Here is a 22,981-nt window from a genome sequence, read left to right as displayed (position 1 = left end):
GGAGAAAGTCCTATTCCCAGCATGGACAATAAAAGTTCAAACGAACCGATATTAGCAGGTTCTTACAGTGGATGACACTAAGAAAGCAGCTTATACAAAAATCAGCTCTTTTTTTCAAATAAAAAAGGAAAACCTTATATTTTACAACAAAGAGATACATCTTCTAAGATAAACACCCACGCTGGTTATCTGAAGAAACACAAGCCCTCAATAAACCATAAAACCCAGCATTGAATGAGCTGTAACGTAACAAGGTGTCTTCTTTAGGAATATTTTGTAGAAGTTCAGTGACATAAAAATGTTAAAGATACATTAGCCTATCCTTTGAAAAATAGTGTTTTTAAAGTACCAAAACAACAACAAAGTAGAATATGAAAACTGTCACAATTGAGGGGAGTTTACAGATGTGCTTCAATAAAAAAAGAAGTTAGCATGCAGTGAGGACAATTTGAAGCAGCATATTTTTTAAAAAACTCTTAAATTTTGCAAGAAAAACACCTGCTTAAAATTAAATAACAGAAGCCTAAAATGATGCTAAGGTTACTCAATTTCCATAACTAAATAATGGTAATCTCTGCAACACAAAGATCTTAGTCCAACTGATTTACCTGGTAAGGTAAACCTCCTTCTCCACCCCGCCCCCCCCAGACCCAGTAAAATTAGGTTATACGGGAATGTAAATTGTGAAGAAATAAGTTCGTGGAGGATCAGGAATATAATGCAAAACCCTCACGTAAAGAAGGGTTTTACAATAATAAAATAAAATGGAAAGACAGGTTATAGCTTTCTACATGGTTAGGTGGGGTCTGCGCTCTACTTGTAAATCGTAAAGATAGCTTTGAAAGTCAAGGGTGTGGTTAAGAATCTCCTCTCCTCTCCCTATCCCCCAACACCACACACACACACACACACACACACACACACACACACACACACACACACACAGGCAAATGAAGAGTTTTACAATAAAACAATTAAAAAGACAAAAGCCACAGCCATAGAGAACAGGGCATGGGGATAGAGAGCTGTCCTGAGGTTTTAGGAGAATATGGATAACTGAGTGAAATCTCTTTTAATGACACAGTTTTGTAGGCAGCCATTCTTGGTGAGTTGTTATGCTTGTGCACAGGCGAGCATTTGTCATTCCGAATCCCTTCCCCACTCTACGAGGTATTATCTCCCCCGTCCAACAGCCGATCATAAATAATATTAACAAAAACACAGAGGAATTACATACTTGAAGATACATTGTAGCGGTGCCTGCAAAGCAACAATTACAATTTTGATTATTATTATCTTGTCTCGACACCTTAGAGAATTTTTTGTTGTGTTTTTATAAAACACTTTTATGCAAACTGTAACCCTAGATGCTGTACAGCATTAAATAATATGCACCAGTAGATGAAAGCCCTGAGACATTGCTGAAAACAGAGGTGTCATGATCACTAAAGTCCTAATGCAGAGGGCCTGCAGGAAAAGTAAAAGGCACAGTTGGAGCAGAAGATGGTATGATTTAAGAGGGTTTCTGGAGTTACTTTGCAATGGCCCAGATGCCCCAACAGCCTATCCCTCATGCACAAGTAGCCAGGAGCCCTTGTTAGAGGAACAGGCCGTCCATATATTTCTTGTCATTGAAAAACTATAACCTAACTACAAGTATACAACGGGTTCAACCTACTTCTCTTTTGACAACCACCCCCACCCTTGAGCTCCATAAAAACACGCTTCACACTGACATTTTAAACTGACATTTTATTTGTACAATATGCCGTGTTTTGTTCCCAGACCACGCTCTGACTTTTATCTAACGTGTATCTGTCAGTTTGATGATTTCATCTAACGCTCTATCTGGTTCCTCCGCCTCTGTCATGTTGTCCACCAACGCTGCTATGAAACCGAAATGTTCCTGGGTTAAACTGGGTCACTGCAGCTCACATCCCAATGTAATGATGGTATTTAAAAAATGATTCATACACAAATGACCACTAAAAATTACCACTAATTTCTTTAATTTTACAATTCACATCATCTACAGACCAGTTTACACAGTCCAGACCTGGGATGGGTTCGGAGCTGGTGCCCCTCAGAGAGGAAAGGTCCCATCTCACATTTCCCATCACCACTGACAGCAGAAGGAAATGCATAGAGAGTGACTGGATCCTATTGATTTGTTTAACTAACTGCCCTGGTTGGACAGACAGCTCAGACTGCCAGTGGCTGGGGCTCCCCTGCCCTGGGTGACAGAGACCCGGGAGAGAAGGAAACACTCCCAGGGACAGGATTCCATAAAACTCTGTGTTGATTCCAGAGGACACAAACCAGCCTGTGAAATTAACAAGTAAAGAGGGCAGATGGCGGGGAGGGAAGGGGACTTTAACTACCCAGACAGCTGCTGGAAAAGTAATACAACAAGACACAAGATTTCCCATAAGTGCCTGGAATGTCTTGGGGACAACTTTTTGTTTCAGAAGGTGGAGGAAAAACCGAGAGGGAGGGGCATTTTAGACTTGAATCTGACAAGCAGGGAGGAATTGGTTGTGAATCTGAAGGTGGAAAGCAATTTAGGCTAAAGTGACCCTCAAATGATAGAATTCCTGATCCTAAGGAAAGGAAGGAGTGAGAGCAGCAGAATCAGAACAATGGACTTCAAAAAACAGACTAACCAGTTCAGAAAAGGATAGGTGAGGTCCCAGGTGAAGAAAATCTAAGGGCTAATGTAGTTCAGGAGAGCTGGCAGTTTCTGAAAGGGGCAATATTAAAGGCACAACTACAAACTATCCCTATACAAAGCAAAGATGGGAAGAATAGTAAGAGGTCAATATGGCTCCAACAGAAATTCTTTAATGTCGTGAAAATCCATAAAGAGGAAATTTGAAAACTTACTAAGGGGGAATACAAAAGACTAGAACTAGCATGTAGGAACAAAACTGGAAAGGCTAGGGCAGAAAATGAGTTTCACCTCACAAGGGACCTACCAGGGGATCAGTGAGAGGTCCCAGAGGACTGGAGAAGGGAAAATTTAGTACATATCTTTCAAAAGAGGAACAAAGAGAATGCAGGGAATTGTAGACCAGTCAGCCTAACTTTGATACCTGGAAAGATACTGGATCAAATTATTAAACAATCATTTAGGAAGCCACGGCCTAGAGGATAATAGGGTTACAAGGAATAGCCAACATGGATTTGACAAGAGCAAATCATGACAAATCAACCTAATGTCCTTCTTTAACACAGTTACTGGCATGGTGGATGGGGTGACACAGTAGACATGATGTATCTTGATTTTAGTCAGGCTTTTGACACAATGCCACCAAACATTCTCATGAATAAACTAAGGGAATTACTATAGGGTGCTGGGAGAAACAGTCAAAAGACTGTACTCAAAAACTATCAATGGTTGTGTGTCAAACTGGGAGAACGATTCTAGTGGGGTCCCGCAGGAGTCAGCCCTGAGTCAGGTACTATGCAATATTTTCATTAATGGCTTAGAGTATGGAGTGGAGAATATAAATATAATATTTGCAGATGACATCAGGTCGAGAGGGACTACAAATACTTTCGAGTACAGGACTAGATATTGAAACAAAGTTGACGAATTAGCAAATTGATCTGGAATCAATAAGATGAAATTCAATAAAGACAAATGCAAAGTGCTACACTTAGGAAGGAAAAATCAAATGCACAGCTACAAAATGGGGAATCTCTGGCTAGGTGCTAGTACTGCTGAAAAGGATCCGGAGGCTATAGTGGATCACAAATTGAATATGAGTCAGCAGTGTGATGCGGTTGGGGAAAAGGTTAGTATCATTCTGGGGGGTATTAATAGGAGTGTCCTATGTAAGACACGGAGGTAATTGTCCCACTCTACCTGGCACTGCTGAGTACATCTCGATGTGCAGAAAGAGTAGCAAATATGGCAGGCGACCAGCTTGGCTTAACAGAGAAATCTTTGTTGAGTTTAAACACCAAAAGGAATTACAAGAAGTGGAAACTTGGACAGATGACTAGGGAGGAGTATAAAAATATTGCTCGAGCATGCAGGGGTGTAATCGGGAAGGCCAAAGCACAACTGGAGTTGCCTCTTGCAAGGGATGTGAAGGGTAACAAGAAGGATTTCTACAGGTATGTTATCAAGAAGAAGAAGGTCAGGGAAAGTATGTGACCCTTACTGAATGGGGGAGGCAACCTAATGACAGATTATCTAGAAAAAGATGAAGTACTCAATGCTTTTTTTGTCTCAGTCTTCACAGACTGCTGCACTGGGTAGCACAGTATGGGGAGGAGGTGAGCAGCCCTTAGTGGTGAGAGAACAGGTTAAGGACTATTTAGAAAAGCTGGACAGGCACAAGCCCATGGGGCCAGATGCAATGCATCCGAGGGTGGTGAGGGAGTTGGCTGATGTGATTGCAGAGCCATTGGCCATTATTTTTGAAAACTCGCGGCAATCGATGGATGTCCTGGACGACTGGAAAAAGGCTAATATAGTGCCCTTCTCTTAAAAAGGGAAGAAGGAGAATCTGGAAAGGTACAGCTTTATCTCAGTGCCTGGAAAAATCATGAAGCAGGTCCTCAAGGAATCCATTTTGAAGCACTTGGAGGCCAGGAAGGTGATCAGGAACAGTCAACATGGATTCACCAAGGCCAAGTCATGCCTTACCAACTAGATTTCCTTCTGTGATAAGATAACTGGCTCTGTAGATATGGGGAAAGCAGTGGATTTTGATACAGTCTTCAACATTATTCTTGCCAGCAAGTTAAAGAAGTATGGATTGGATAAATGGACTACAAGGTGGCTAGATCGTCGGGCTCAACAGGTAGTGATCAACAGCTCAATGTCTAGTTGGCAGCCGGCATCAAGTGGAGTTCCCCAGGGGTTGGTCCTGGGGCCAGTTTTATTCAGCATCTTCATTAATGATCTGGAGGATGGCATGGATTGCACCCTCAGCAAATTCGTGGATGACATTAAGCTTGTGGGGGAGGTACATACGCTGGAAGGTAGGGATAGGGTCCAGAGTGATCTAGACAAATTAGAGGATTGGGCCAAAAGAAATCTGATGAGGTTCAACAAGGACAAGTGCAGAGTCCTGCACTTAGGATGGAAGAATCCCATTCACTGTTACAGGCTGGGGACCATCTGGCTAAGCAGCAGTTCTGCAGAAAAGGACCTGGGGATTACTGTGGATGAAAAGCTGGATATGAGTCAACAGTGCGCCCTTGTTGCCAAGAAGGCTAATGGCATATTGAACTGCATTAGTAGGAGCATTGCCAGCAGATTGAGGAAAGTGATTATTCCCCTCTATTTGGCATTGGTCAGGCCACATCTGGAATATTGTGTCCAGTTTTGTGCCGCATACTACAGAAAGGATGTGGACAAATTGGAGAGAGTCCAGCGGAGGGTACAAAAATGATTAGGGTGCTGGGGCACTTATGAGGGGAGAATGGGGGAACTGGGCTTATTTAGTCTTCAGAAGAGAAGAGTGAGGGGGGATTTGATAGCAGCTTTCAACTACCTGAAAGGGGGTTCCAAAGAAGATGGAGCTCGCCTGTTCTCAGTGGTGGCAGAATACAGAACAAGGAGCAATGGACTCAAGTTGCAGTGCGGGAGGTTTAGGTTGGATATTAGGAAAAACTATTTCACTAGGAGGGTGGTGAAGCACTGGAATGGGTTACCTAGGAAGGTGGTGAAATCTCCTTCCTTTGAGGTTTTTAAGGCCTGGCTTGACAAAACCATGGCTGGGATGATTTAGTTGGTGTTGATCCTTCTTTGAGCAGAGGGTTGGACTAGATGACCTCTGGAGGTCTCTTCCAACCCTAATATTCTATGATTCTATGATTCTACTGTGTCCAGTTCTGGGTGCCACACTTTAGGAGAGATGTAGAAAAACTGGAGAGGGTCCGGAGGACAGCCACAAAAATAGTTAAAGGTTTGGAAAACCTGACCTAGAAGGAAAGGTGAAAAAAACAGGGTATGTTTAGTCTAGAGAAGAGGAGGCTAAGGGAGAACCTGAGAACAATCTCCCAATATATTAAGAGCTGTTCTAAAAAGTATGAGGGTCAATTGTTCTCCATGTCCGCTGACGGTAGGAAAACAAGTAATGGGCTTCATCTGCAGCAAGGGAGATTGTGGTTAGTCATAGGAAAAAACTTTCTAACCCTAAATGGAGTTAATCTCTGGAATAGGATCGCAAGAGAGGTTGTAGAATCCCCATCACTGAAGGTTTTTAAGGCCAGATTAGACAAAAACCTGTTAGGGATGTTCTAAGTTGACATGGTCCTGCCTCACAAGAGGAGGATGGACCAGGTGACTGCTTGATGTCCCTTCCAGGATGACATTTCTATGATTCTACTCTATGAAATGTCTTCTGAGATGAAATCCCCTGTGCTTTGTTCCCCTCCATTGTCCGTTATCTGGTGACCAGCTAGCCAGAGTCCAGGGAGTTATGAAACATTACACCGAGAAAATAAAGCTGGTCTTGAAAGCTTTCTAAGAACCAGGAGAAGAAGGAAATTACTTAGCTCATGGGGAATGGAGAAATAACAAATTTGTAGAGAAAGATGTAGACATTTAATAGTCTTGCTGGTGCAGGCCACAGGCGGTGCGGTGGGGGGTGGGCGGTTTGCAACCACAAATGCCCCTCCCCAGATTAGCTACTTAGCTTATACTGACCATGCTAACATGGACTGAGCATGCTGGATAGCACTGCTGAAACCGGCTGCCCTCATTCTGCGCCCCCACTATGGGCAGGCATGGGTCATCTCTGCCAGTAACCCTCAATCCCGACCTGCAGACCCACCATCCCAGTCCAGAACTCTGACTCTCAGAGAGCTCCATTTGTGCTCCCCAATGTCTGACTCTGAGAACTGTTTCCATTCATGACACAGCCGTGCGTGGGGATGCACCTTTCACTGCCATGGAGACAAGGAGATATCACTGCTCAGATGTTCAGCTTGACAGTCAGGCCTCAGGGATGATAGCCTGCTACAGATGGGAGGGTTTTACCATCCAGGCCATGGACACTGGGGGTTCATCAACACCACAAAAAAACCCCACTGCAGCCAGTTTCAGAGGCCGAGTCAACTGATCCCGTAGGACGGACCAGACTGGACACAGCCCCAGCTGTGCAGAGCCCAAGATACTGAGTGTCTGCACGTGTTGGGGGCCCGTCCTTTCTCCAAGCCATGTGGTGGGGTGTACATGCTCCAGGACAGCCTAGCACCCACCTACGCATTGGGAACCTGACCCTGAGGTTGCCTATCCCCACCCAGCTGGGGCTGTAACCCCTCTGGGCCCAGGCAGAAGGGCTGCCCCCTCCTCAGACAGGCCATGAAGATGCCGCTCATGGGGGATGGGAAGACATCATCTGGGAATGAATAAAGGGTTCTCATGCTCTGTGGGTGCTGTCTGAGTCGTATTAGGGTACCCTGAAGGAGTGGCACGGATGAGAAGACCAGGGAGTTTTATGCATTTATGGGTCATGTCTTCAAACTCTTCTCCACAGCTTCGTGGGCTCAAAACGCCCAATTTACCACAAGAGAAGGTAAAATTTGCAGGTGATCCCATGACTCCTTATGCTGGGGCTTTACGAAATACCAAGGTATTTCAGGAGAGTTTGGACCTTGATGGAGAAATGGGGCCGGGGCCTCAGTGCAATTTTAAGCCACTTTCTGTGGCCCAGAATTGTGGGCATGTGAGACATTCAAATGTCTGGACAGTCAGGGTCACATTTCCAAGTGGTCACCCCTGTTGTGTGGGGACGTTTGCTCTTATCTCAACCATGCCAGCCATGGGGCAGGCCCAGAGGAACACGGCTCCAGCACCGTCTGTTTAGGGCCTTCCCCATCACCCATCACCATGATATCAGTGCTCCCCCACCTCCAACGTGGTCTACGTGCTCCCCATCTTCTGGGAGAATTTCTGCCATGGGCTCTGTGGCTGGGCTACAGGAAGTCACAGGAGGGCCCCCATCCCCTTCTCACTGCTCTGAGACGCACACTGGGACAGAAGCAGGGAGCTGAGCCAAGCCAGCGGGTGACTCGGCGTCGGCCGCACTCCCCGCCAGATGAGCTGCTGGAGCAGAGGAGACAGGCAAGCTCCAGATGAGCCCAGCGCCAGGTGTGCTGGGCTCCAGGCAGGCCCCAGGGGTCCCTGCTCCTAGATGCTGTCGGGGGAGGGGAGGAGAGATGCGCTGTTCCAGAGGGATTTTCCCCTGAGCTCCTTCCTTCAGAGAGAGGTTGTTTTCCAGCCACCAGCTCCCTCCCTCTTGCCCCCCATGTGTCAGTGGAGTAATGCTGAGGTTTCTGAGGGCGCCTGCATGGTCCCAGCTCCCCACGAGGGGAGAGCGAACGTGATCTGCGGTTTCCTGCTGACTCTATAAATCCCCCAGTACTGAGGCACGAGCACTGTCACTTTCCCCAGATGGTGACGATGCTGATCCTGATCCTGTTGCCCATGGCCTTTCTCCTGCCCCCCGGGGCTGGGGCTGGTGAGTATGTGGGGGGAAGGGGTCAGGGATCCTGGGGAATGGAGCCAGGAGCTCGCTGGGCTGTTTGCAAATTCTGGATCCTCCCCAAAGTAAGATGCATCTCCCAGGGTGATTGCTGGCTCCCAGGACGCAGCTAGGGAAGAGTTTGGAGGTGGGGGTGAAGGAGTTGGGTGGTGGAGCTGGTGTTGAGATAAAGCCCCCGAGAGATACATAGAGAGCTTGAGAACAGGAGAGAGACACAGGAGTACCTTAACTAGGAGCTAGGAGTCAAGACTCCTGGGTTCTATTCCCTGCTTGGGAGTGATGTCTAGTGATCAGAGTGGAGCTCAGGGATGGTAGTCAGGACTCCTGGGTTCTAGCTCCTTCTTCCTTTGTGTGTGATGTCATTTTAAATTGAAGCTCTTTAGGGAAGGGACTGACTTTCCCTGTGCAGCTCTCGGCACAACGGGGATCTCATCTGGGTTGGTGGCACCATATGCAAATAACAGCACCAGACTGTTAAAACAGCCTCGTTCATATGGACGTCAAACTAACATCCATGAGTCGTCTGTTAAAACATTCAGATGTGAGCTGCACACAAACGTGTATTGCTTTAATTATCCTGATTTTAAACCACATCTGTAGTTCAACTGGTTCAGCTCTGCCTGTAGCTGCCCTGATATTGATTTAAACCTGGCCAAAGCCAGGGGCCAGTTAACTTCAGAGAACCAGCCTTCAACCCATACAAGTGCCTCAAACCTGCATTTGCACAGGCTTAAAACAAACCATGCAGTCTGGCAATTCCTAAGTCCTACATCTCTCTGATGGTTAGAGACCTTCTCACTTCCACCTCCATCTGTCCCTGCCCAGTTTATCCCCTTTTGTTCTTCTATCTACATTGTCCTTCAGCGTCACCAGCTCTTCCCCGTCCTGTCCCCTCCACCCTGATGTCTTTACATTGATTGTCTAGCTTTGACTTCATCCACCTGGGCTGAGAAGTTTCAGAGTTGGTCTGAAAAGTTTTTCCCTAGGAAATTTCAACTTTTCATTGAAAACCCCCAAAGTAATTTGTTTTCTAGTAATTTTTTATTAATTTTTAAAAGATACATAGAGAGTGAGAAAACAAAGAGCAAAATATACATAAACTTCTCATAATGCATAAACACCTCATAAGATATTAAGTATTTGCTACCTCACCTTAGCTAGGCTTGAAACATTTAGTTATCTGTAGTATGAATGGTTAGAATATCAATCCCTTATTGTATTCCACAATTTACAAACAAAATATGCTTTATAAAAATCCAGCTAGTTAAAGAAAAATTATTAAAGTAAGATAATGGCTAGAAGCAAAATTCAAATGAGAGGGATAGATACAGGGAGCGGAAGTGCGTAGGGAAGAGGGGGGTTGAGGTGGGAACATGCATTTGATAGGATCATCAGATACTTCCAGGAGAGCATCTCATATCTCTAACAACTTTTCTTGGGAAGCTCTTTCCTGGTAGCCAAGCTTGGGATGTCTATGCTCTAATCTTCGATTGTTGGTTGCTTTTTGGATTTCCGTTTTGGTGGTACTTGTCTTTTCACTGCTGTTAGTGCTCTGCTTAGCCAAAGTCTTTCTGATTTATTCTGCTTCCAGTTAACACCCACTAGGTTGAAAATTACATGTTTAATTTTATTTGATGGGGAAAAAAACCCACTGTCCCCTTCAGTTCCGCCCAAAGGCGACCGGTCTATGAGTATATGTGTTAAGTCAGCACATGCTAGTCACAGCTGACTTAGCAGCACCTGCTTTGAACAGTGGAAAGAAGGTCCAATGCATCCTCCATATGATTCCTGTGGAATTAATCTTAAATGTAGGTCCAAGGAGCAGTTCAGAGAACTGGCTACGATTTGCTTCCATTTGGTTAGCAGAAAATTATTGTCTAGTTTCTCCTTCCAATGCTTTTTTAGGGCATCAGTGTTTAGTTCAAATTTGCTGGCCAGCTGTGCATAATGTTGCCATCGATCCTGGCAATCTGGGTCACATTTAGAGAAGCAAAAGCAGTAATGAGTGAAGGGCAGCGAAGGCAGCAGTGCTAAACAGATGGGGGGCGGCATGTTTCCCTTGCATATCTCACCACTGCATCTTAGTCTGTAGTGAGACCAAAATTAAAATTGTTTTGGTGACTAAAAACTTACACATTTTCAGCTGAAAAGTGCCCAAAACTGGGGGGAAATAATCAGTTTTCCAAGAAAAATGCCAAAATGTTTGAGGCAAGAAGACGCCTTCTGGGAAACTTTTCATTGTCTAGAAAATCCGATTTTCTGTACAAAAACAGTTTGGAGGGGCAGCTTTGGAGCAGTCCTGGCTTCTTGCTGGGGGTTGATGGAACAGGTGAAACTTCAGCAGGGGACATGTCAGTGGTGTTCTTGGTGAGACTGACCCCAAAGCTGTTAACTCCGGGCAGTGCATTTGGCACCGATTCTCCGCCCAGTGAGGTCAGAGCTTTAGATTTACCTGTCGGCCCCATGGGGTGTCCAGTGTGGGGCAGAGCTGAGGAGGGGGCAGGGTTCCAGGCACAGGGGTCCCCCAAGGAGAGAATGGGTTGAGACTGTGGAGACTCCCCTTCGGGATGGGGAGCTGGGTCCCAGCCTGGCCCAGGGAGATGATGGGGCTCTTTATATGAACCTGGGCTGCCCCCGGGCAGGGCCGGCTCTACCATTTTTGCCACCCCAAGCAAGAAAAAAAAAAAAAGCCCTTACTGTGCCGCCCCTTAGCATGTGCCGCCCCAGGCATGTGCTTCCTCCGCTGGTGCCTGGGGCCGACCCTGCCCCCAGTGAGATCATCGGGGAACAGGAAGCCCAGCCCCAATCCAGACCCTACATGGCCTGTCTGTGTATACGATGTGCAGAGTTCCTGGTGAAGACAAACTTTGTGCTGACGGCCGCTCGCTGCAACGGAGAGTAAGCGCCTCTGTGCTGGGGATGTCGGGGCAGGTCGGGGTTAGCAGGTGACAGGGGAGCCAGGAGCTCTGGCACCATCGTAGGTTGCAGGGAAGGAGCAGTTAGTAGGACAGGCAGGGAGAGCAGAGCCCAGGGGTCTGATCTGCTCAGGGGGCATCACGTGTCTCTAGGGGCCTCTGCAAACCATGGTCCAGATCCAACGCTGGGTAAATCAATGTGGCTATGGCCAGTGACACCAACTACAGTGTGGCCCATTGATCCCAATGGGGCTAGGGCCATTGACACCTGCTGGGGTCTGGCCCATTGCCGACATGGGGAATGGAGGGACTCAGAGCCCCAGGACTTCTCTGCAGGACTCCGGACAAGGGGGAGCTGGGCATAGACCCATCTGGATCTAGCTGGGAGGGGTCACCTGGCTGGAGGGGAGCTGAGACCCAGGGATCAAGGGGAATGAAGGAGTCTGAGATCACTGCCTGAGCGTCCCAGGCTGATCTCCCCCACCCTAGACATCCCTTCTCTTAGTGCCCAACCCATGAGCATCAAGGAGGGAACCTGGGGGAGTTAGGAGCCATGTTCAATTCCAACTCCCTCAGCTCCCTTGGCAATCCCAACCCTGGCTCTTAGGCTGCGTCTTCACTAGGGAAACAGCTGGTTTATTTCCCCCGGGGTAACGGACATGGGCCAAACCCTGGGGCAGACCTGGCAGTTTGTAGCTGTCCCCCATGTCAGCCGATCGAGTGACCCTTTACTGGAGATCCTCGTCATTACCTGACCTGCTAACTCTCATTAAAACTTTAGCCTGCCCTGTCCTCACTGGGCCTTTTCCACTTGCTATTTCCCCAGGGGTAGCCACCGCCCCTTCCAAAGACACCTGTTCCCAGCACTGACAAGGAGAGCGGGAGTTTGTTCATGGGAAGGGAAATTAGAAAATTATGCAGTGAACTGATTTCAGCTGAAATGACAGCTCTGAGTACCTCCTTCTAACCCCCCCTTGACCTGACCTGACCTGCCGCAGGGTCTAGTGCATTTCACTTGCTGCCTCTTACCCAGCAATGAATAAAAATGAAGTTGCAAAACAATGAAGTGGTGCCTTCCTGGGAATTGAATGAATGCCCCCAGCCTCGGACTCCCAGCTAACTTGTACCTAGCAGGTGTAACCAGGGTTTTGGGCCCCAGTGGGGAATTCACCCCCTGGTTTTGAGTAATTCATGCTGGATCTGTTAAAAATACAAGGGAAATCACAGGTGAAAAAGCAAATCACTGTGTCTGTTGTCAGCTCTCCTGACTCTGGTATCCCACTGCTGACACCTAGGCCAGCTCCCTGCCAACAGGAGTGCACTTTAGGCCCACTGGAGGAGAAATCAGTACCAGGGTATTCTTAGTTTCCCTTATACGTCATTCCTCTTCCACTCTGCACCTGTCTGGAGACAGAGGGGTCACAAACAGCAGGCAGGCCAGTCCCCTCCATCAGACATCTCAGCCCAGATGTCAAGGCCTGATCCCAAACAGCCTCTGTGTGTGTCCCCTGCCTGCCTGACACTAATCAGGGGCTATTCAGACAGGGGGCAAAGAAAATACATGTCAAATCTAGCCCAGTGCAGCAGGGATTAATGGACTAGACACGGCTCTGATGCTCTGGGAAGAGACATCTCAGACTGGGACTTGGCACCATCCACTGATGCCTGTTAGTGTCATCTCATTGTTCCCCTGGTTCTTCCCCATCAGCCTGTCTGCAGCCACTTGTTTTCTCCTGTCCGATACCGAGACTGTGAGCTACTGGGGACAGGGCCCATCGCTGTGTTTTGTGTTTGTACAGCACCTGGCACAGCGGGGTCCTGGGCCATAGCTGGGATTCCACTTAGGTGCTACTGTGATACACCTAATAAGTCATGTGCAGTGGCAATGGGATCCTTTTCCATGGCTGGGTCTTCTAGTACACCTAATACACCTAATAAACACCGTACAGCTGCGAGCACAATGCAACCCTGGTCATCTGACAGTCCCGGACATGCTCCATGTCTCCGGTTGGATGCCAGAAACCAGAGTCACCCCAGGGTCCCAGCTCAAGCTGCCATCAGACCTGCAGGTGTCACAGCACCGGGCAGAGCGGTCAATGCTGACTGAACCAGGGCAGGTGCAGGGAGCAAGCTGGGGAGCTTGGTGAGCTGGGCCCAGTCACACCCCCGCGGTGAGAATCCAGCCGATGCAGTGTTCTCCATCCCAGCCCCAGGGACGCAGACACCTCCCCAGGTCCAGGACTGTGTCCTGGAGAACTGATGCTCCACAAAGGATCTAGGGGGGCTTACAGTGAACAAGCAGTGCCATGAGCTCCCCACACACCTCTGGGACAAAACTGACCAGAGCATGGGCTGTAAAATCAGGGAAGGCATTTTGCCTCTCTATGCAGCACTGGTGAGAGTAAGAGCAGCCCTGGGATGGGGGACAGGTTTGGGGGAGTGGGGAATGGACTTCGGGTCTTTCCCCTACAGGGGGTGCCAGCTACGATACAACCTCATAGGAGGGGACTGGCTGGTTCTAGGGGTACAGAATGAGACGTGCGGCCTTTCCCCTCTTGGACATATCTGTGCTGCTGTCACTGTTCCAAGCACTTGTAGCTACCAGCAGGGTCCAGACAGCAGGTCGGTCCAGCACTGGTAGGCTGAAATGATGGGTCTAGAATGGATGTACAGGGATGTGCACCAATCTAGAAGGGATCTACAGGTGGCTATGTGGGTATGGATAGATCTAGAATGAACAGCATCAACTGAAGTGAATCTAGCAAGAATTTAAATGGAGTGAGTTGGGTATTCATGCATGTATATTGATGTTGAATAGATTCAGAGAGGTTCTGGAATTGTTTTAGATCAGGTGTGGGCAAAATTTTTGGCCCAAGGGCTACATCTGGGTATGGAAATTGTATGGTGGGCCATGAATGCTCATGAAATTGGTGGTTGGGGTGCAGGTGGGCGTGAGGGCTCTGGCTGGGGCTGCGGGCTCTGGGGTTAGGCTGGGGATGAGGAGTTTGGGGTGCAGGAGGATGCTCCAGGCTGGGACCGAGGGGTTTGGAGGGTGGGAGGGGGATCAGGGATGGGGCAGGGGGGTTGGGGTATGGGAGGGGGTCGGGGAGGCAGGCTCCAGGTGGCACTTATCTCAAGCAGCTCCCAGAAACAGAGGCATGTCCCCCCTCCAGCTCCTATGCAGAAGTGCGGCCAGGTGGCTCTGTGCACTGCCCTGTGCATAGGCATCACCCCTGCAGCTCCCATTGGCTGTGGTTCCTGGCCAATGGGAACCGCAGGGGCGGCGCATGGGGTGAGGGCAGCATGCGGAGCCCCTTGGCTGCCCCATGCGTAGGACCGGAGTGGAGTCAGGAGGCTGCTCCCGGGAGCCATCCAGAGTGGGGCAAGACCCTGATCCCACTCCCCAACTGCAGCACCGGAGTGGGACAAGCCCCAGACCCCACTTCCCGGCAGGAGCTCGAGGGCCGGATTAAAATGTCTGGAGGGCTGGATATGGCCCCTGGGCCGTAGTTTGCCCACCTCTGTTCGACTGTGACACTGATATCTGGATGGAGAGATCCCACCCCTCATTCATCAGACATGGCAATTCCAAGAGAGGGATCCAGAGCCAAATAATGGAATGGCTGAGATTGGATCTACCAATAGGCAGCTACTAACGGATGGAAACAGAGTTAATGCCAGTCAATGTGAGTTCATGGAGAACAGATCATGTTCAATGACCATGCTGTCATTTCTGAGCAAGCTTAAAAGTCTGGTTCTTTAAGGTGACTGTGCTGTTGTGATATATACGTGGATTTCCGTAGGGAGTTTGCCCCAACTACCACACAACATTCATATTGAGAAATTAGCTCTCTAAACACTCATCATGGTTCCAAAATGGGCTAACTGATTCTCCTCAAAATATGATCCTCACTGGGGAATCAGCATCCACTGGGGTGTTGCTGGTGGGCCCGACGAAGACCTGTTCTGGGCCTGAGGTTATTTGGTATCTGTATCAATGATCTGGAAGTTCATGTAAATTGTTTTTGGGAAAGTCTGCAGAGAACACAAAGATTGGTGGGGTGGAGGACGTCTCCAAGCTACAGAGCTACTTGGGTCACCTGGTGAGTTAGGCGCAATTAGACCTGCACATGAATCCAGCCAAATGCAAGGTCAAACATCGAGGGACAAGGGATGTCGTTCATGCTGGCAGGACAGGAGCTGTGTCTTGGAGAGCAGGGGCTCTGAAAGGGAGCATGGCTGTCAAGGCTACTTCCCCACTCTGAACTTTAGGGTACAGATGTGGGGGCCTGCATGAAAACTTCTAAGCTTAACTACCAGCTTAGATCTAGTCCACTGCCACCATTCCCAAAGCTAGTTCCCTTCCCTGGGTAGCCTTGAGAGACTCTTCACCAATTCCCTGGTGAATACAGATCCAAACCCCTTGGATCTTAAAACAAGGAGAAATTAACCATGCCCCCTCCTTTCTCACACCAACTCCTGGTGGATTAAGATCCAACCCCCTTGGATCTAAAAACAAGGAAAAATCAATCAGGTTCTTAAAAAGGCTTTTAATTAAAGAAAAAGGTAAAAATCATCTCTGTAAAATGGAAAATAACTTTACAGGGTAATCAAACTTAAAGAGCCCAGAGGAGCCTCCTCTAGCCTTAGGTTCAAAGTACAGCAAACAGAGGTAAACACCCTAGTAAAAGGTACATTTACAAGTGAGAAAACAAAGATAAAACTAACACACTTTGCCTGGTTGTTTACTTACAAGTGTGAAATATGAGAGACTTGTTCAGAAAGATGTGGAGAGCCTGGATTGATGTCTGGTCCCTCTTAGTCCCTAGAGTGAACAACCACCCAAAGAAAAAGAGCACAAACAAAAGCCTTCCCCCCACCAAGATTTGAAAGTATCTTGTCCCCTTATTGGTCCTTTGGGTCAGGTGTCAGCCAGGTTACCTGAGCTTCTTAACCCTTTACAGGTAAAAGGATTTTGGAGTCTCTGGCCAGGAGGGGTTTTATAGTATTGTACACAGGAGGGCTGTTACCCTTCCCTTTCTAGTTATGACAATGGCGGAACCCATCCAAACAGGAGATTTCAGTGGAATGCAGGAGCTAAGCAGGCAGATACCATCCTTGGGTGTATAAACCAGGGGATATTCAGTAGCAGCAAGGAGATGGGGTCACCTCTGGATTCGTTCCTTGTGGGACCAGGACTGGAGATTTTGTCCAGCTCTAATGTCCACTCCTTTAGCAGGACTTTGACAAATTGAAAAGAGCTACAACAACAAGCTGGCAGGGAGCGCTTCAAGGAGAGTGATCTCCTGAGGGTTTTGGAGGTGAAGAGGGGACTTGGCCCCTCTGTAGGAAACTCCATGGGGTGGGGGTTTTGAGAGCAAGGTCTCTTCAACCTATGTGGCCAAGGCAGGACAAGACCCAATGTCCAGGAGCCGGAGTTAGAAAAGGTCTGGCTGAGAATAATATGCAAATATTAAACATGGAGCTATGGGAACAACTGACCCAGGGCCGTGGTGGAGACAGGAGTTGATGGGTGGGTTCTGGCTCTGGGGTGTCCAACAGGGGGTCAGGTTGGGAGGTCACAATGGTCCCTCCTGCCCTTGAAATATATGAGTCTGAGTATCTATGTGCAGAGAAGCCCAGGGGTGTTTCTTACACCTGTAGTAGGGAGGGGGGAGGGTTAACCACATCTGCAGCCAGGCCGGGTGGGCACCAGAGCAGGGAGGAAACTCCCCACCCTGATGTGGGCACAGCTGTGGCTGGAGGCTTCTCCAATTGGCGTCTCCACCCCTGGGCCATCTGGGGTGGGAGTTTCCGGGCAGCAGGGTACACGTTCCTGTGGTTGCCAGGCCCTGCCCTCCCCTCCCCACGCCTGGTCCATATAACCCCCCGGGGCTCAGGCAGAGGCTCCGTGCCCATCCCTGGATGTCTCTGACAATGCAGCTCTTGATCCTCGTCCTGCTTCCCGTGGCCTTTCTCCTTCCCCCTGGGTCTCAGGCGTGGGGAGCGTGACCCTCCCATATGGGGAGCTGTGGGCAGCGGTTAAGGTCCCCCCTTGCTCCTGCTGGGGACAAGCGCCTGTATTGAACTCTGCATCCTCTCCTGAGTGTGGCTGGGGCTCTCTCAGCAGCACTAGGGGTTGGGTGGCCAAGCCCCCACAGGCTCCTTTGGGACCCCACTGCCAATCCGTGTCCCAGACAGGGTGGTTGGCCATGGGGCTAGGCCACTGGGCTGGGACCCAAGAAATCTGGGACCATTCTCAGATCTGCCCAGGATCTCTGTGGACAGGGATTTATATGGATTGAGGATGGTCACTATAATCCCTTAGGCGGGTTTACAAACAATTTCCTTGGGCCTCAGTTTCCCTCTCTGTACAATGTGAGGAATAATTCAGCTTGTGTCTGGATGCTGCCTGGGTCAGTGAAAGGCCTGGAGCAAGGGAGCCCCTGATCTCAGTTAGTTTCTGCGCAGCCCCTGGCATAATAGGGGCTTCTCGGTCTATCTGCCACCCTCATGCAAATAACAGCAATTTGTTTACGGTGAGATTTTCCAACACACCCACCCACCCCAGTGGAAACTTCTTCAGAGGTGATCACAAAACATTTTTTATTTTCCATGGGAAAAAAACCCCAAAGTGGAACTTCTAATTTTTCACCTAAATATTATGCAACACTGGGGGGAAAGAATCTGTTTCACCACAATAATTCAGACATTTTTGAGACGAGGCTTTCTGAGAAAAAAATGATGTTCCTAAAATGTTTGGTGGGTCAGTCTGGGAGCAGCCCTGGCTGGTGACTGTGGGATGGTGGAGAAAAAGCATCCACAAGGGACCTGTTTGTCCCCTTCCAGGTGCTGCCTGGCTTAATCTGGGGCGACTTCGGCCCCCAAAGCTGTTAACTTCAGGCAATGGGATTACTGACCCACTCCTGGTGCGTTTGGCACCGATTGTCCACACAGTGAGGACAGAGCTTTAGATTTACCTTCTGGCCCCATGGGGTGTCCAGTCTGGGGGAGAGATGAGGAGGGCAGGGTTCCAGGCACAGGGATCCCCCAGGGAGAGCATCAGAGGGGATGGGATGATGTTGTGGAGACTCCTCTTTGGGATGGGGAGCTGGGTCCCAGCCCGGCGCAGGGAGACGATGGGGCTCTTTCTATGAACCTGGTCTCTCCCCAGGGGAGATCATCGGGGGACAGGAAGCCCAGCCCCACTCCAGACCCTACATGGCCTATCTGAAAATACAATGCGGAAACGAGATGTTTAGCTGTGGAGGGTTCCTGGTGGCGGAGAACTTCGTGCTGACGGCGGCTCACTGCGAGGGAGAGTAAGTGCCTCTGTGCTGGGGATGTCGGGGCAGGGCAGATGTTAGCAGGTGATGGAGCCGGGAGCTCTGGTGCCGTTGTAGGTTGCAGGGAAGGAGCTGTTAGTAGGACAGGCTGGGAGAGCAGAGCCCAGGGGTCTGATCTGCTCAGGGGGCGGAGGTGTGTCTCTAGGGGCCTCTGCAAACCATGGTCTAGATCCAGCGCTGGGTAAACCAATGGGGATAGGGCCATTGACACCAGCTGGGGTCTGGCCCATTGCCCAGATCGGGGCAGGGAGGGGCTCACAGTTCCAGGACAGCTCTGGAGGGCTCTGGGCTGGGGGAGCGAGGCATAGACCCCTGTGTAGATCATGCTGGATGGGAGCTGAGACCCAGGGGACGGGAGGACAATGAGGAGTGAAGAAGCTCATGAGAACAGCACAAGGGGCTTGTGGAGAGAGAGGCTGGGACCCCAACACCACTGAGCAAGTGTTTATGCTGCAAGCAGTGCCCACTAGAAGGAAGAGGCACCTTTTTCTATTCTGCTCCCCCCACCTCCGAGCCAGCCAATCCCAGCAACGGAGCTGGATCGGAGCTGGCAATGTGTACAGTGGTATGGATGTTTTGCTGGCAGAAGCTGAGTCCGAGATCTCGGCCGGAGACCCCAGGCTGCCCTGTCCCCTCCCTATCACTGTTCATGAGTCAGACCCTCGTGTGCCCATCCCCCACCTCGCCTACGCTCCTGCCCCTAGCACCCCATGCATTGCTCCTGGGTTTTACAGTGAGATCTCTGTCACGCTGGGAGCCCACAGGATTAGTGAACAGGAACGGAGCCAACGGAAACTACCTGTGAGGCGGCAGATCCGGCACCCGCGGTACAACAGAGAAACCACTAACAATGACATCACGCTGCTGCAGGTACGGCCTCCATCCCATCACCCCGCCCCCAGTGACCTCACACTGCTGCAGTTACTGGCCCCACCCAATGTTCTCTCTGATTATTACCATCCATGTGCAGAATGAATATTGTTATGTGCACCAGTATGGAGGTGATGTGTGGCGGGGGTGGGGCTGAGGGGTTCGGAGCGTGGGAGGGGGCTCAGGGCTGGGGCAGAGGGTTGAGGCGTGGGAGTGAGGGCTCCAGCTGGGGGAGGGGGCTCTGAGGTGGGGCCAGGGATGAAGGGTTTGGGGTGCTGGCTGCCCCAGGGCTGCAGTGGAGAGAGAGGACTCCCCCCAGCCCTCTCTCCCTGAAGAAGCACCTGGGCTGGGGGAGAGCGTCTCTCCCAGCTGCAGCAGCTCCAGGGCTGGGGGAGTCCTCTCCCCCTGTGGCACCCCCAGATTGGGCAGAGGGGAGAGGCATCTCTCCCGGACGCACCACAGCCCTGGTGCTGGGGAGGTCACTGCAGCCCCGCAGGCCCCAAGCTCCTCCATCACCACCTCCACCTCACCCCACGCCCGTGAGTGCAGTGTGCACACCTGTGCGGCCCTTGGTGGCCTCCTGCGTGGCCGCGCAGGCATGCAATTTAGAGGGAACCTAGCCCCCCTCCCATCACCACACCTCCAGTGACCTCACACTGCTGCAGGTACTGCCCCCATCCCATCACCCTGCCCCCCCCCCACACACACATCCTCTGACTGCACTTCATGGGGTGTGTCATTCCCCTCCCCTCTTTGCCCCAACAGCTGCATCACAAGGCGCGTCTGACCAAGAAGGTGGGATTGATTGATTTGACTTCTGCTCATCGCAGAGTGAGCCCAGGGACCATGTGCAGCGTGGCTGGCTGGGGAATGACCAGCTTGACCGATACAACCAACACCCTTCAGGAAGTGAACCTGTCAGTGATAAGCGATAAGACCTGTTACAACCGGTACCGTTACTATTACCGCTCCAGCATGATGTGTGCAGGGGACCCTGATGACCAGAAGTCAGTTTATTCTGTAAGTGGCTGATTGGCCTGGGCTCCTGCTGCTGGTTGTCCTTTCTCAGCCGCATTGTGGGGTCAGCCAGGGCTGACAGGGGCCTGGCAAGTGCAGTGGGACCTGAACCCTGCTGATTATCTAGCCCTAAATGACTAGACCATGGTACCATGCCTAGCCTACTGCAGAGCCTTCCACCCAGGTCGTACACTGACACCTTCACCTCCTTATTGTCACACATTGGCCAGGGGTATCATGCAGCAGCTCCCTGCCTGATTCACACACCATGAGAGTATGGAAAGAATGACACAGGGTGGCAGGGTCCAAATAACGACATTCATTAATCATGCACAACCCATGAGGCCTGGCTCCCTGCCCACGGCTGCTCTGCTCGGGTTCCGGTAATGTAGGGGACATAGGACACTGTGAACCCCACTGGAGGGCTCCCACGCTGTTGACAGGGACACCACCCAATTCCTGTGCACTACGGCTGGTGACAGCCCCAAGCTGGCTCTTTCAAACTTTCAAATCCTAGACGAGCCCCTCCTAGGAGTCATGGCATGGCCAGAACAGACCAGATCATCCAGTCTGAAAATCTGTAGCTCATAGGCCACCAACTGTGCCCAGCATCCGCACACTAGAACCAACAGCCAAAATGTGACCAAGGCATCACGGCCCACAGGCAGGGCTTCACTTTTAATAAAAGAGGTGTCAGGACTTCAGCAATGAGTTGCCGGGGCTCAAGCAATTTATTACATTCACACCTGATGCAGCAAGGCCAGCGGTGCTGGGGCTATGAACCGCCAAGTCTAGCGATGCTGGGGCTCAGCCCTGGCACAAATTAAGCGCTGCTCACTGGTGACAGGCAGAGAACAGGAGGGACTGAGGGGCCACCAATGCCCGAGACCCTACAGTGGCAGGAAATGGATTAGGAGAGATGTGCCCAGGTGGTTGCAACAGGTGACTCATGCCCCAGAGGAAGGTGACCCCCCCCCAAGGTCCCCACCACTCTGACCTGGGGGAAAGATTCCTTCCCAGCCCACAACGTGTCGATCACTCAGACCCTGGCCTGTGAACAAGCTCCTGAAAGGCAGAATCCTCTCGATCACCTCAGAGCACCATCCAGCGTCCAATCCTCAGCCCTGGCCACTTTGGAGGTTTCAGATCAACCCCCACCACCTACACCACTTCTATACTTTCAGCCCAAGCACATGGAAAGTTACTGGTAAAAGATGGAGTCTTAGGTCATAAGTCCTTATCCTATGTCCTTACATGTCTTGCTGAGTCACTGGGCCTCCATTGTCCATATGCCCTTTCGGGAGCCCTCTGAAGGGATCCATTGATATCCTTAATGGGCCATCAACACATGGCTGGCTAGTCCTGATGTAAATCTGCCTGGTGTGTGTCACCCAAGAGCAAAACGTATTTGAGATACACCTAGTCAGTATTCATAACTTCAGACACAACCATGATACGTGAATGTAAACAGGATAATCACACTTAACAGATTATAACCTTTACAAGGATACCTTACACGACATGCTCTGTACAAGATTGATTGCAATTTTGTAACAATGGCGACTGAATTATTGCAACTAATCATCTTTCTTTTTATACAGCATCACACAGGAGGTCAGACTAGATAATCACAATGGTGCTTCTGGTCTTAGATTCTATGAATCCCCCATCTTGGGCTTCTCAGTGTTAATTCATTTCTTTTTTGAGGATGCTCTGGCTTTAATGGCCCAAACAGTCCTGGAGTCCTGGGTATGATCAGTGCATTAAAACTCATCTCCCTGCTTATTCTGGGGCAGGGCGATTCTGGAGGCCCTCTCGTGTGCTGTGGAGTGGCCGAGGGCATCGTCTCCAAGGGCATCGAGAACAGCACCGGGCCTCCTGCTGTGTACACACGGATTTCCCACTTCATGCCCTGGATCACTGACACCATGAGAGGAATCTAGCAACACAGAGCCCATGGCCAGCCACAGCCTTCTGCTACGCAACCTGCTCCTGGAAACATGTGATCAGACATCCCTGTTAGTCTGGGCCCAGCTACTCATTGATTTATGGTCAACATAGGCCTTGTGGCCAGATCAGAGATGGCGCCCTGTAATGGGGAAAGGCCCGGGTCCCATTCCCCACCCCTTTGAGCCAGCCAGTCCTCCACCCTGGGGCCGGACTGGAGCTGCCACCCCCTAGAGAGACCACATACCACGTTCCTTTCTGCTTGTATCCTGGATAGTCTCTTTAAAGCACTGAGGAAAATATGCAACGTTCCCTGCTCTGTGGGTCACAGATACAGCTTGTGATGCACTAAATGGCTTTTTGCAGCAGCTGCTGTTGG

The 22,981-nt window shown here is 50.1% G+C and overlaps 1 protein-coding gene across 1 annotated transcript; it reads left to right on the top strand.

Annotated features, from left to right (window-relative positions):
- The first annotated feature begins 8,434 nt into the window (after positions 1 to 8,434).
- Positions 8,435 to 22,881, top strand: LOC128847049 (cathepsin G-like). The gene is made up of 4 exons (XM_054046377.1): positions 8,435 to 8,483; positions 18,597 to 18,744; positions 19,503 to 19,638; positions 22,452 to 22,881. The coding sequence occupies exons 1-4, from the start codon at positions 8,450 to 8,452 to the stop codon at positions 22,596 to 22,598; spliced, it is 465 nt and encodes a 154-aa protein (XP_053902352.1). The 5' UTR covers positions 8,435 to 8,449; the 3' UTR covers positions 22,599 to 22,881.
- Positions 22,882 to 22,981: the final 100 nt, after the last annotated feature.

The sequence above is a fragment of the Malaclemys terrapin genome, chromosome 12, assembly GCF_027887155.1.
Source record: "Malaclemys terrapin pileata isolate rMalTer1 chromosome 12, rMalTer1.hap1, whole genome shotgun sequence".
Lineage (NCBI taxonomy): Eukaryota > Metazoa > Chordata > Testudines > Emydidae > Malaclemys > Malaclemys terrapin.
The sequence above is the reverse complement of the archived record's forward strand: the minus strand, read 5'-3'. Positions and strand labels throughout refer to the sequence as shown.

Excerpts from the sequence above, each read along its gene's own strand:
- LOC128847049 (XM_054046377.1), top strand. The coding sequence starts at position 8,450 with ATGGCCTTTCTCCTGCCCCCCGGGGCTGGGGCTG. Across the intron at positions 8,484-18,596 it reads GCCCCCCGGGGCTGGGGCTG|GGGAGATCATCGGGGGACAG; the intron begins GTGAGTATGTGG and ends GTCTCTCCCCAG. Across the intron at positions 19,639-22,451 it reads ATGACATCACGCTGCTGCAG|GGCGATTCTGGAGGCCCTCT; the intron begins GTACGGCCTCCA and ends ATTCTGGGGCAG.